At 46.0% G+C, this 12,854-nt stretch overlaps 1 protein-coding gene across 1 annotated transcript in view; it reads right to left on the bottom strand.

Annotated features, from left to right (window-relative positions):
* TLL2 (tolloid like 2) overlaps window positions 1-12,854 on the bottom strand; it is a 151,915-nt gene that overhangs the window by 71,651 nt on the left and 67,410 nt on the right. The window contains exon 3 of the mRNA XM_003904059.5: window positions 7,786-7,863. Within this exon, the coding sequence (XP_003904108.2) occupies window positions 7,786-7,863 (78 nt within the window). The remainder of the gene's footprint in view (window positions 1-7,785; window positions 7,864-12,854) is intronic.

Here is a 12,854-nt window from a genome sequence, read left to right as displayed (position 1 = left end):
CCAGGTTCACACCATTCTCCTGCCTCAGCCTCCCAAATGGCTGGGACTACAGGCACCCACCACCATGCCCTGCTAATTTTTTGTATTTTTAGTAAAGACAGGGTTTCACCGTGTAAGCCAGGATGGTCTCAATCTCCTGACCTCGTGATCCACCCGCCTCGGCCTCCCAAAGTGCTGGTATTACAGGCGTGAGCCACCATGCCCAACCTTAGGGCTGTCTCTTATAAGCAGCAAACAGCTAGATTTTTTTCTTGGTGTTCAACCTGAGAATCTTCTAACAGGCGAATTACATTTATTTTATCACTTATATATCTGGACTTATTACCTTCCTTTTGTTTTATGCTTTCTTTTTTTTTCTTTTGTTTTCTTTTCCTCCTTTTATTCTCCTTTCTTGCTTTCTATTAGATTAAGAAATTTTTCTATATTTACTTTTTATTTCCATTATGTGCTTTCTATTCTTTAATATTGCCTTTCATGTTTAACATTCATACTTGACTTTTTAAAGTATAAAGAATTAGTGAACTAAGAAGACAGATCTGGGCAGCCAGGCGTGGTGACTCACACATGTAATCCCAGCACTTTGGGAGGCCAAGGCAGGAGGATCACGAGGTCAGGAGACCGAGACCATCCTGGCTAATATGGTGAAACCCTGTCTCTACTAAAAAATACAAAAAATTAGCCAAGCATGGTGGTGGGTGCCTGTAGTCCCAGCTCCTCGGGAGGCTGAGGTAGGAGAATGGCATGAACCCGGGAGGGGAGGCAGAGCTCACAGTGAGCCTAGATTGCGCCACTGCACTCCAGCCTGGGCTACAGAGGGAGACTCCATCTCAAAAAAAAAAAAAAAAAAAAAAAAGACAGATCTGAAGCAACCAGAAACCACAGCCTCATTCTAAGAAATGCAGGGCTTTTAAAATATTTTAATTTGTAAGATACCCTCCAATTTTTCATGTTATTATTTGCTTGCTTTGAAGACCCCAAATTAGTCACCATTATCAATGACTTATTTGTGTTTGTTTGCAATACAGATTGATATCTGCCTTCATATTCACCCATTCCCTTGCTCACTGCTATTTCTTACATCTCACTTCTCCCTCCTGGAAATGCTTTTCAGTCTTACTCTGTTGCCCAGGCTGGAGTGCAGTGCAATCTTGGCTCACTGCAACCTCCACCTCACAAGTTCAAGAGATTCTCCTGCCTCAGCCTCCCAAGTAGCTGGGGTTACAGACATGTGCAACCATGCCCAGCTAATTTTTGTTTTCAGTAGAGATGGGGTTTCACTATGTTGGCCAGGCTGGTTTTGAACTCCTGGCCTCAAGTGATCCACCTCATTTGGCCTCCCAAAGTGCTGGGATTACAGGTGTCTAAAACTTTTCAATAAACTTTCACTCCTGCTCTAAAGTGTGCCTGGGTCTCTCACTCTGCCTTATGCCCCTTGGCTGAATTCTTTCCTCCGAGGAGGCAAGAATCAAATTGCTGCAGACCTGTACGGATTTGCTGCTGCTAACATCGACAGCACCTGAGGCTACCTTCTGTGAGTTATGTTCCTTATTCTCTTCTGATCATGGCCATTCACCTTTCTTTCCTTTGAACTCAACTCCGTATTTTCCATTTGGGGTTGGGAAAATGTAGTATTTTTTTCAGTGTTCTTCTGCTTGTATAAGGGGTTCCTACTCATCTAGTTGGTCATATTTCCAGACCCAGAAAGTTGGTGTGTAATACATTGTTAAACCTGAAAATGATTGTCTTACCACCAGAATTTCTAGAACAGAAGTCATACACTTGCAATGTTGGGATAAACCCAACCCGCAGATGTGTTTTTGTTTGGCCTGGACACTTTTGGCCCACACTATGTTTTTTAAAAAATCTCACTGTAGGAGTCAACTTTTAAATATCAAGGGATTTCACATAAGAATCCAGATTTTCTAGTTTTTCTTTAAAAACTGAAAGATTTGGCAACAGCAGCCCATCTTCCATCATAGTACAACCCACTGGAGTTTAGGAGCAACTGCTCTTCATAGTCAGAGCACATGTTCTGTTTGCTGGAATCTCTCTCCCCCTTCACATTGTCCTATTCAGCTTACTTTACCTTTTAGATCACCTGCCTGCCCTCTACGGAAGATATTCTAATTTGCTATTCTAGCCCTAAACTACAAATTGCATCAAGATGTCAAATGTAAATTGTTCTTGTAGACTGGAAGCTCCATGAGGGCAAGAACTGTTGCCAGCTTGTTCCCCACTTTATTCTCCACACCCTGCACAGTGCCTGACTGGTGGTGAGCATTCAATATTTTTATATTTTGAATGAATGAATTAAAGAAGGGATGAGCTATTCTAAAAATAAACAGCCCAACAGTCCAAACAACTCTGTGTTGGAAACCTCTCCAAAATGTTGGCAACACTGAAGCCCTTAATGTTTACATCCTGAGAATCATCCAGTCTTAAGTAATCACAGGCAGCAATGTAGCAAGTAGAAGTTTGTTACTCATTTCCCATATGGTTTTCAACAAGTCTCTTAATTTTCCTCTGTCGCCAACTCTCCTTTGGAGAATGGGCAAAAATACTTCTCTATTCAAGGAAATAACACTAAGATATTCCATGTTTCTCTGACAAGCTGTGCTCTATATACATGTGACCTGGTATTGTAAGGGTCGGTTTTATGCAGCCAAGTCAGCATGGGAAAATCTTAAGTGCACCTGGAAAGAAGCTAGGGTGTAATTTCCAGAAATGGGTTATTGAATGACAGCTTCCCCTTTGGTCCAGTGAGAAATTTAATTTGCTAAGGACTCAACACAGGAAGCATTTGCCGATTAAAAATATGTCTAAACAGATGTTCTGCTGAGCCTGGAAGAAGGATCTTAATGCAACTGTCATTATTGGATTTTCTTGGATTACTACTATCTGGAATCGGAGTCCAAATAGAAGGATGTAATTATTTATTATGGCCAAGAGTCCTGCATTTGAAGAGGAGCTCAGGGCGTCTGACAGGATTTAACACGCTGGGGTAGGGTTGAGGGGGGAATAAAGCCCATTTAAATTCTCTGGCTCCCGGAGCGAGCCCTGTCCTCTCTGAAAGAGCAAAGCGGTTGTTGCTTTTCAATCTTCTATTTCCAGCTGAAGGCACAGCCATGTCATAAACAGAACCAGGCCTGAGCCAACCTTCTCCAGTGAGGAAGTGCAATTTTTAGATTAGGCAATTGGTCATTCCCACACTGGAAGTAAACACGCTGACAGCCTAGCCATCTGCATAACCCTCACTCCAAAGGTGACGGGTGAATTTGCACCTCACCTGCAGCAGTCTCGAAAGGCTGAGGCCCCTTAGTAAATGGGAGACTAGATCATTCTGCACAGTGGTTCTCAAACCTGGCTGCACATTAGATTCAACTGGGGAGCTTTTAAAAAATTCTGGTGTCTGCCTCCCTGCTCTGAGACTGAGAATCAATTGGCCTTAGAGTGGAGTCAAGGCACCTGCAGTTTCTAAAGCTCCCCAGGTGATTACAAAGCTCAGTGAAGTTTGGGAACCACTGATACAGCCCAAAGGTTAAGATCAAGGGGTTTGGGGTCAGGGGGACTTAAGCTCAAGATAAATGCTGCCATTTGCTACCTATGTAGCTTTGGACAAATCACTTCCCCTTCGGAGCCTCACTTCCTGCTGCAGGGCGGTGGTGACCCAGGTAATGAATGTCAAATGCCTGCGGTGAGTAAGGGCTCAGTGTGAGCTGCCACAATGGCTATGAAAGTCTGCATTTGAGACGGGCTAAAAAGGAGGGCCTGAAGTTCGTGGGGCTCAGTTGTTACACCCAAGTAAACTGACATAAGTGATGTCAGGAATTCCAGCATCGAGCGCTGTTTTGCACCCAAGTTTGTGGGATGCCTGTCCTCTGGTTCAACCAGATTCCATTATTATTTGCTTTCACACAAAGCCCTTAGGAAATGTTACTGAAAGTGAAAGATCAATTCTCTTTCATGAAAATGGTTCTGGAAATCAGGCTCTATCAAAACAGTCACAGCTTCATTCATGGAGCCGTTGCACACTCCATTTCATTAATCCCATTATCAGCCCTGAAATGCATGCTGAGCTCTCATCTCCAGAGGAGGGACAGCCTTCTGACCAAAGGGTCTGCCAGAGGGGATGCTGAGTGAGTAGTTCAGCCTTTTCCCCCTCCCCAAAGCTGGAAGCACAAATCCCCACGGTCAGGGCTGAGGGGAGCCACATAATGCCAGGAAATAAACCTGCTGCCGAAACTGGGCGCTTCTCTCAGATCCTTTCTCCTGCCTGGGCGGTCTCTTTTCCTAGGGGTGGTGGAAGGGGGGCAAGTTGTGATTAAAGGGAATCCGAGATTGACACAACATGTCTTATCTTTCATTCAAATGAAAGCAAGAGGCATCCAGGGTTGGCGCCGACAGCATCCTGAGGGATGGGATGGGAAGGATGGAGGGACTGGCTAGAACGGCCTGCCCTCACCTCACTTCGAGGTCTCCTTCCTCCTCAGGACTGCCCCGGATGCTTAAAGACATGCTTGTCTGCTGCTGTAATGCAGAGTGGAGGGACTGGCCCAGCCTGCACATTCCTTATCCTCTTCGAACAAACCAGGGCCATTTGGGGGAATTGCAGACTGGGGGACTGCTATCATCATCATCCCCGAAAAGCCCAAGATCTTTTGTTGCAGTGTGGGTGCTGTGCACAACCCCACTAGAGGCAGAATTTTAATGGGCCACAGCCGCCGTATTCCTTCCTGTCCTCTGTAATTGTGTTTCCATGCAGCTGTTGCACAGCTGTGGAATCCCAGTCCAGAGGTAGATGATGCACTTTCAATGCTGGATAATATCATTCCTGGAGGTGGAGGTGGGGAGAAGGAAATGGAAGAGCTACATTCCTTGAGCCTCTTTTAAGTTCCAGACACCTGGCTATGTGCTTTACATAAATATTATTTCTAATTCCCTCTAAACCTCATACAAGCAGTTAAATAACTTATCCAAAGTCATAGCTACTAAGTGGGTGAGCTGTGATTCAAACCCTAGTGTGTCTGACTGTCCAAGTTTATCGTTGGGTCATTTTACACCCAACAAACCAGTAAATATCAAAAACTCTGACAATATCTATTGCTGGGGAGCAGAGGCAAGGGGAGAAGGTGGTAGATAGTCTCCAAATATGGCCGCCAAGTCCCCTTATCCCTGTGAGGTCATGCCGCTTCTCCCATGAAGAAGTAGAATCTATTTCTCTCTCCTTGAATCTGGTCTGGTCTTTTGGCTTATTTTGTTAATAGAATGTAGCAGAAGTAGCATTCTTGAAGTTTCGAGCCCAGGCCTTAAATGGACTGGCAGCTTCTGCTCCCTCCCTCTGGGAAGCCAATCACCATGCTATGAAAAGTTTCTGATAAGACAACTGAATGGTGACAGTCCACATGGAGAGCAGGGCCACAAGGAGGTACACTGGGGCACCAGAGGTGTAGCTAAAGTTTTTTTGGACCTTCCAGTCCAGTCCACCTACTAGATAAATTCAATCAAGTGAGTGATCCCAGATGGCATCAGCCCAAGAACCACCCCACTGAGCCCAGTCAACCCCCAGAATCATGAAAATAACAAACCATTGTTTGAAGTCACTAAGTTTGGGTGTGGTCTTTATGCAATAATAAATCACATAAATAAGGAAGAAAAAATGAGTGTGGCATCTTTGTCACTGCAGTGTGATGACAAACCCTGCTGGATTCATTCATGCATGCTCCATTTTTACCACTAAGTGCTGATCATTTGTGGCCAAGTGAAGAAGGACCATTGAGTACCAGATGTCTGGGGAACCCAAAAATTTATAAGTCAAAATATCCTTAAATAAGCAAAGCAGAAAAACACGGGTCTGAAAGCAGGCCCTGCACATAGTCCAAACAGCAAGCTGTATATATGCTAAGAAACAAATGCAGATAAGTCAAATGGGTGACTAAAGGATCTGCCTCTCTCTAAAAGAAGTCAAATTGAAGAGGAGGATCAGCAACCCAATAGGAAAATGGGCACAGGACAGGAAGAGGCGAGTCCCACTGACAAACATAGGAAAAAATGTTCAAAGTCATCAGCAGTCAGAGGAGTACAAATTAAATATCAATAAGCCACAGCTTACTTGTTAAAACACTGATAATGAGTTCTCCCTACTGCTAGTAAGAATAAGGGGTAAGGAGTACACTTATAAGTTGCTATGGAAATGTGAATTGTTACACCTTTTGAAACACAACCTAGCAACATCTATCACAAGCATACTAAATACGTAAGGATATATGTTCAGAAACGTTTACTGCAGTCATTGTTCATGATGGCAAAAGCTTGAAGTGAACTGAATGCTAATTGATAAGGAAAACACTGAATAAATTATGATCCGTCCGTACCAGGAATATCTACTCAAAAGAATACATTTAAGTTATAACAAGTGCCTTGGAGGGGTTGTGCCCATGAAGTATTGATGACAAAAGCATGATGCAGAAAAAATGTGTATCAAATGTGATTCTATGTTTTAAAACGATGACAAAGCCTGTATCTGTATTTATGTTTAGATGTGTGCTTATATGCGTCTATCCCTGTATATATATCAATGTATGTGCATGGAGAAAAATATGAAGGCTGTATACAAAGTCACTAGCGTGCATAACCTGGGAAAGCGTAGAGGGTTGATATATGGAGAAAGAACCCGAAAGGAGGTGGCCACGTTAAAGGGAAAAGAAAAAGAAGATAACACTTTTAAAAGTATGATGATATTATCACATTTATGCATTTGTGTAAAATTACATATATGCAAGTATATATGTAAAAATGTAAAATAGCATGAAAGCTGAAACACAAAATAAATTATGATTTCTATTTCATTCCTACATAGACGTCCCTGAGACATAAGATTCTGGCATTTAAAAATTATTCCTTTTGCTTTGCTGTGAAGTTTGTGTAGAAGAAATACCACTGCTGACAGTGAATCATGATTCCTACGGGATGCAGGCCAGACAGAAGTCCAGCAGCCCCTCTCCTCCAGCACTGCTTCTGAACAGGAGAAGCTTCTCCAAAATAGAAGATGTGTCCAGTGATCTCCAAGCTAGAAACTCTTAAACAACCAGCAGACCACACTCAGGTCTGAGCATCTGCATACAGACAGGCAGTGGCGGTGCTTCCGGGCAGGCTCCTGGCTCCCTGCCCACAGTCAACCAGCACCTCACCTGCTTTCCACTTAGTAGCCCATGGGGTCTCTGGTCTACACCTCCCTTGCAATCCCCACTCCAGTTTTATTTTTCTTCTTTGCCTCCCTCACCCATTCATTCTCTCAGACACTCAGTTCCCAAAGCCACATAATCGGCCCCTCCCAGGTCTTCAGGGGCTTCGACTCACGAGCCATGCACAAGGCAGAAAAGTCCAGCCAAGAGAGCAGAGTTTATCTGAGAGCCATACCGTTCCTGACCACTAAATGCTGCCCTTCCATCCCTGTCGCCGGCAGCATGCCAGCCCCGCTTACGTCCACAGACTTCAGTGCTTCTAGTCCATTTCAGCCACTGAGATAGGAAAAGATTCCATAAGAGCTACCCAAGGCCAGGCACTAGGGAAGGGAGAATGGGAGTGACTGCTTAATGAGTACAGAGTCTGCTTTAGGGGTGACAAAAAAGTTCTGGAACTCAATAGGGGTAATGATTACATAGCATTGTGAATGTACTTAATGCCATTAAAGGCTATACTTAAAAATAGTAAGTCTTATGTCACGTGTATTTTTCCACAACTGAAAGAAAACAAGGTACCCAAAGACCTGGTGAGGGCTCACATTACCCTTTCCAGCTTCCTTGGTGCCAGTGTCCGTGGCTGTGGCGTTTGGGCTGCTCTCAGATGCCTGCTCTTCAAACCCACCTAGAGGAATGGAGAAGAAAGAGGCGTGAGGACACATCAGCCTTCTCTGCATGAGCACCAACGGATAAGGGAGCAAACCTGGTCACCTGGGGATGATCAGAATCACTGTGGATCCGTAAGCTTCGTTCCACAAATCAACTGAGCCCTTACCACATGGCCCCACACTATTCTAGATGTGAGAGCAAAAACAAACCTGCTTTTTTAAATAACCACACACATCATTCACAAATTAATAAAAGAATAACTCTCCTGGATCAGCTCAAGGGCACCCAGAATCAAATTTACAAAGTTACCAGGCAACCCCAAAATCAGCTTCCTCACCCTCTCAACCTCCATAAGAAAGGCCAAATGCAAATAGCATCCTCTCTGGGCCTGGAGTCCGCCTGGTGCAGAACGCAGGGAGATGTGCCCAGTGCTGCTGAATACTCGATGTGTCCCGTGACTGCTACCTTTGTTACCCTGTGCACTCTCTCAGCGTTCGGGTTTCCTCTGTTGGGTAAGTCTCCGTGTAGGAACCTACTGTGTTGACCTTATAAATTAGACTCCATAGACACTCTGTTCACAAAGGACAGTGATGCTTGTACATGTTTGCTAGTAGCCATCATTTATAAACTGTGTTAACATTTGTCTCTACCAGGAATGTGGCCAATCACCAAATACGTTTGACCTACTATGGGCCAGATGCAGTTCCAGGCACCATGGATCCAGCAGTGAATGAGGCAGGTGAGTTCCTGCTCTCAAGACATGTCCATTCTAAATGTAAAGTTGGACCATAAACCGCAGGTAAGTAAATTCATGAATGAGATCATTGCAGGTTTGGAAAATGCTCTGAAGAAGATCAAATCCAGTATATGATAGAATGTGATGGGAGGAGCTGCTTATCTGGTAGTTGGAGAGGGGCCTCGGGGAGGTGGGATGGCAGTGAGATCTGAAAGGCAGGAAGGATCTGGCCATGGGGAGATCTGGCTAGAGCATCCTCCACAGGGGAAGGATCCAGAAGGAGCCTAGATGGGGATTGAGCTTGTCATGAGAGGCACAGCCACGGCGGGCAAGTGGAAACGGGGCTAGAGAGGGAGGCAGGTCCACGGGGCCTTGCCAACCAGGCTGTGTTTTGTGACTTTATTCTCTTTGTCACAGGAACCCTGCAGAGGGTTTAAAGCAGGAAAGGAATGTGTTTTTATCTGTGTTTTACCAGGACTGCTCTGGGACACAGGCAGACAAAAGCAGAAGCAGGCTGAACAGTCAGGAGCCTTGCAAGGGTCCAGGTGAGACAGGGTGGTGGCGTGGGCCGGACACTGCAGTGGAGGTGCTGAGACCTGTCGTGTTAGGGAACAGTCATAGGCAGAGCTTGCAGGTAGGGCTGGTGGATTCGATCTGAGGAAAGAGAGGGGCCACCAATGCCACCTGTCCTTGGAGTTCGAATAACTGGGTGGGTAGTGACACCAGGCAGCAGATTTGAGGACAAAGACTATGTCCAGGAGAGACTATTAAACACATGAAACCACATCAAAACAACCGAAGGACAATCTATGTTTAAACAAAAAAATTATTCCTTGCATTGATTTAGAAACTTACAGCTTACAAGTCAGTTTCCCAGTCTCCCCTTTAACCCTGACTAGAACACTTCATGTGTAACCCCATTTTCCAGAGGAGAGAACTGAGGCACAAAATGTTTAGCCCAGGGTTGCCCAGCCCATCAGGGAAGCTGAGGGCTCAGAACACAGTCTCCTGCTCAGACACCCAGTGGTCTTCCCTGTCCCCACAGATAAAGGCTTCCCACACTGCTCAACCAAGGCTCACGTGGCACCACGAGCCCAACCCCTGGGCCTGGATGACCCTGCAGACAGCCATGTGATCCCGCTCCCAACTCCTCACATGCAGGCCATCACTTTCCCTCTCCGTGACCGTGACCTGGGCAGTGGGTGTAACTGCCAGGTCTCCTGTAGAGAAGGTCCCGCTACAGCCAGGTGGAGATGGGAGGCTCCACGCCTGCATCCTGCTCGTTCCGCTGCCTCCGGGCCAACCCGGAATCCACTCACACACTCCCTGCAGCTGCCGGGTGTTCGCTGCCAGCTCCTGGCCCTTTGGGTATTCATCCAGTTGCGGCGATATCATTTCCTCTCAGGCTAAAGGTCAGGGGAAATCCTGATGGTATGAAATCGCTCAGCAGCAGAGGAATGTACCACCTGTGGCGTGCAGGCGAGCTGGGGCCGATGCTCTGGGTCTAGCTCAGCCTCACTCAGCTGTGCAACTGCGGTGAGGAACTTGGGTATTAGTATTTTTCATCTGTCAAATGGGCTATTGCGAGGACCAAATGAGGTAATGGGTTTGTTTAGGCATTTGTTCATTCAACAAATATTTATCCAACACCTGCTACAGGCCAGATGCTGTGTCTGCTGCTTGGGATACAATGCAGAAGAAACTGTACCCTGACCTCACGGAAATTATATTCTGATGAAGGGTAGGGGAGAAAATGACAAACAAATAGCGAACCAGATATTTAGGTCTGGAGGATGTAGGTGGATATCTGGAGAGAAGCATTTCAAACTATGTGAACAGCAGGTGCAAAGGCCCTGGGGTGGGAGTGTGCTTGGCAGGGGGTGGGGGTGGGTGGGTACGACTGGAATGGAATGAGTGAGGAAGAGAGAAGGAGATGATGAGATCAGCAGGCAGTGGAGGGTTTGGAGGATCTGCTCATGTGGGGCCTTGCAGGCCATTCAGGATTTTGGCTTTTATTCTGAGTGAACTAGATGGGAACCAGAGGACATGAAAGGGCTTTGTAACTGCACTGGTTTTGTATATGACAGGGATAATGAGTAGTGAATAGGATTGGGGAGACCAAGTGCCCTCCAGTGATGGAGGGGGGAAAGAATTAGTGTTTACTAAGTCCCAATTACGGTGCAAACCATGTGCTAAGAACAGTGCCAAGTGCTTTTCCTCACCTTCAGTTTTATATTTGCAGTCTCATGAAGACCCAGTAACAAAAGGACCATGAACAGATGAGGAAACAAGGCTCCGAGAGGTGAAATGATTTGCTTGTCTTGAGGAAGCAGAGAGAGTTGGCAAAGGTGATGGCTGGAGGTGGGTCCTGTCTGACCCCCAAGCCTGTACTCCTTCTCCCCAGCCTCAGTCATAGAAAGAACAAAGAGAACAAGGGAGGTGCCTGGTAGAGGCTGCTTATTTCCAGGGGATACAGGGTATTGCCCATCCAGGAGGTCTGTAAGAAGACATATGAAGTCATGGGTCTAGCTCAGCTTGAGATGAGGTTGGAGCCACGGCAGTTAAGAATATAGAGCCCTCCTCTGTCCTTATCAACGAGAGATGGAAGGTTCTGTGTTTTATCTCAGAAAGGCAGCAAATCTCATGCTTCCAGCACTGTCTACCGGGGACCTACCTGGAGTTAATGTAGCTTGGCCACTCTCCTATGAAAACCCTTCCATGGCTCCCTGCTGCCCTTGGGATAGATTCCACCTCCTAACACCACTGATGAGGCCTTTAGTGATATGGCCCCGCCAGCCTCCTCCACCTGGTGCCTCAAGCCTCCTCTCCTACTTCCTCCACTGCCACTCTGTGCTCAGCTGCATTAAGTGACTTAGAGAGCCTTGGCTTTCTATTTCCCTCTTATTGCACACCTTCCTCAACCACACCCACCTCTTCATCTGGCCAAACCCTACTGGTCCTTCAAGTCTCCACGTAGACACCACTTCCTCTGGGCGTCTGCCCCCCTGCTCCTCTTGGGGTAAAAGTCATTCTCTCTGTTCCCACAGCCTCTGGACTTACTCACCACCCTCTCCACAAGGTACTGGGATCCATTTACTCAGCTGAATCCCCCAGGATTTAACTTTTCACAACTTGAAGGAAGGGATTTTGTTTTGTCTGACAATGAATACCCAGCACCAGGCCTGGCACATGGCAGGTAGCGAGTAAAATATGGAATGGATAGATGAAGGGATGGATGGATGGATGGGTAGGTAGGTGGGTGAATGAATGCGTGGATGGATGGATGGATGGATGGATGCATGGATGGACATACGAGTCATGTAGGCAGTGTTTAAAAAGAGAAATCAATCATTTCTAACTCAGCTTAACTGTTGGAGAAAAATTGTCTTTATCAGCTTTTATGGAGAGAAGGAGGCAGCTATTCTTGGAACAATGGCTCTCAACTTTGGCTGCAATTTGAATCACCTGGGAAGCCTTTAAAAAAATACTGGTGCCTGGGTCCCACCCCCTTGAATGTTCTTATTTAATTGGTCTGGGGCATGGCCTGGGAATGGAAGTTTAAGGAGCTCCCCAGGTGATTCTAAGGTGCAGCCAAGGTTTAGATTTGCCACTCAGAGCACCCTGTAAGAGGAAGCCTCACCTTGTGCTATTTTCTTACTCCCCACCTCTCCTCCTGAGCTCACCAGGAATGGAAGACATGGACTTGGAGATAGACACTTTGAACACTAGGAAAAGCCATGTCACACTTCGAAATCGATGAGAAGTGTTTCTCTGTTTCAATAAAAACTGGCAAACGAGTACGACAGGTGTGGCTCTGGCTATAACTGCAGCTGCAGGCACCATAGAACGAGGAAGACAGAAACAGCCTGAGGCAGACAAAGACTGAGGGCAAGGAGGGGAGAGCTTTCAGGGTATGGGGATGTATTTTTCCTTGGGTGTGACTGCAAGACAAAAAAAAAGTTTGAAAAAAATACGTATATAACCCCATATTTGATCTTTGCTTAATTACCTCTTCAGTGAGAGGATATGCAAAGACCTTGCAGATTTCATTAGTCACAGAGGTTTATTCAAACGTCTCCTTTGCATAAGAAACCCAGGCTTACAGCTGGTCTCTGGGAAAGAATGCCCTCCAGGCCTTGAAAAGAGAGCTCTGGGCCTGTTCAAGCTCTCACTGAAACACAGCAGAGGTCAGCAGCCCGTGATGCATGGGCCAGGCTGAAACGTTCCTGTCCAGCATTTGCAATTCAATCCCACAGTTTCCTTTATGGAAC

Source organism: Papio anubis, chromosome 11 (assembly GCF_008728515.1).
Source record: "Papio anubis isolate 15944 chromosome 11, Panubis1.0, whole genome shotgun sequence".
NCBI classification, from domain to species: Eukaryota; Metazoa; Chordata; class Mammalia; order Primates; family Cercopithecidae; genus Papio; species Papio anubis.
Note: the sequence above shows the minus strand (reverse complement) of the source record. Positions and strands in the feature narration are given on the sequence as shown.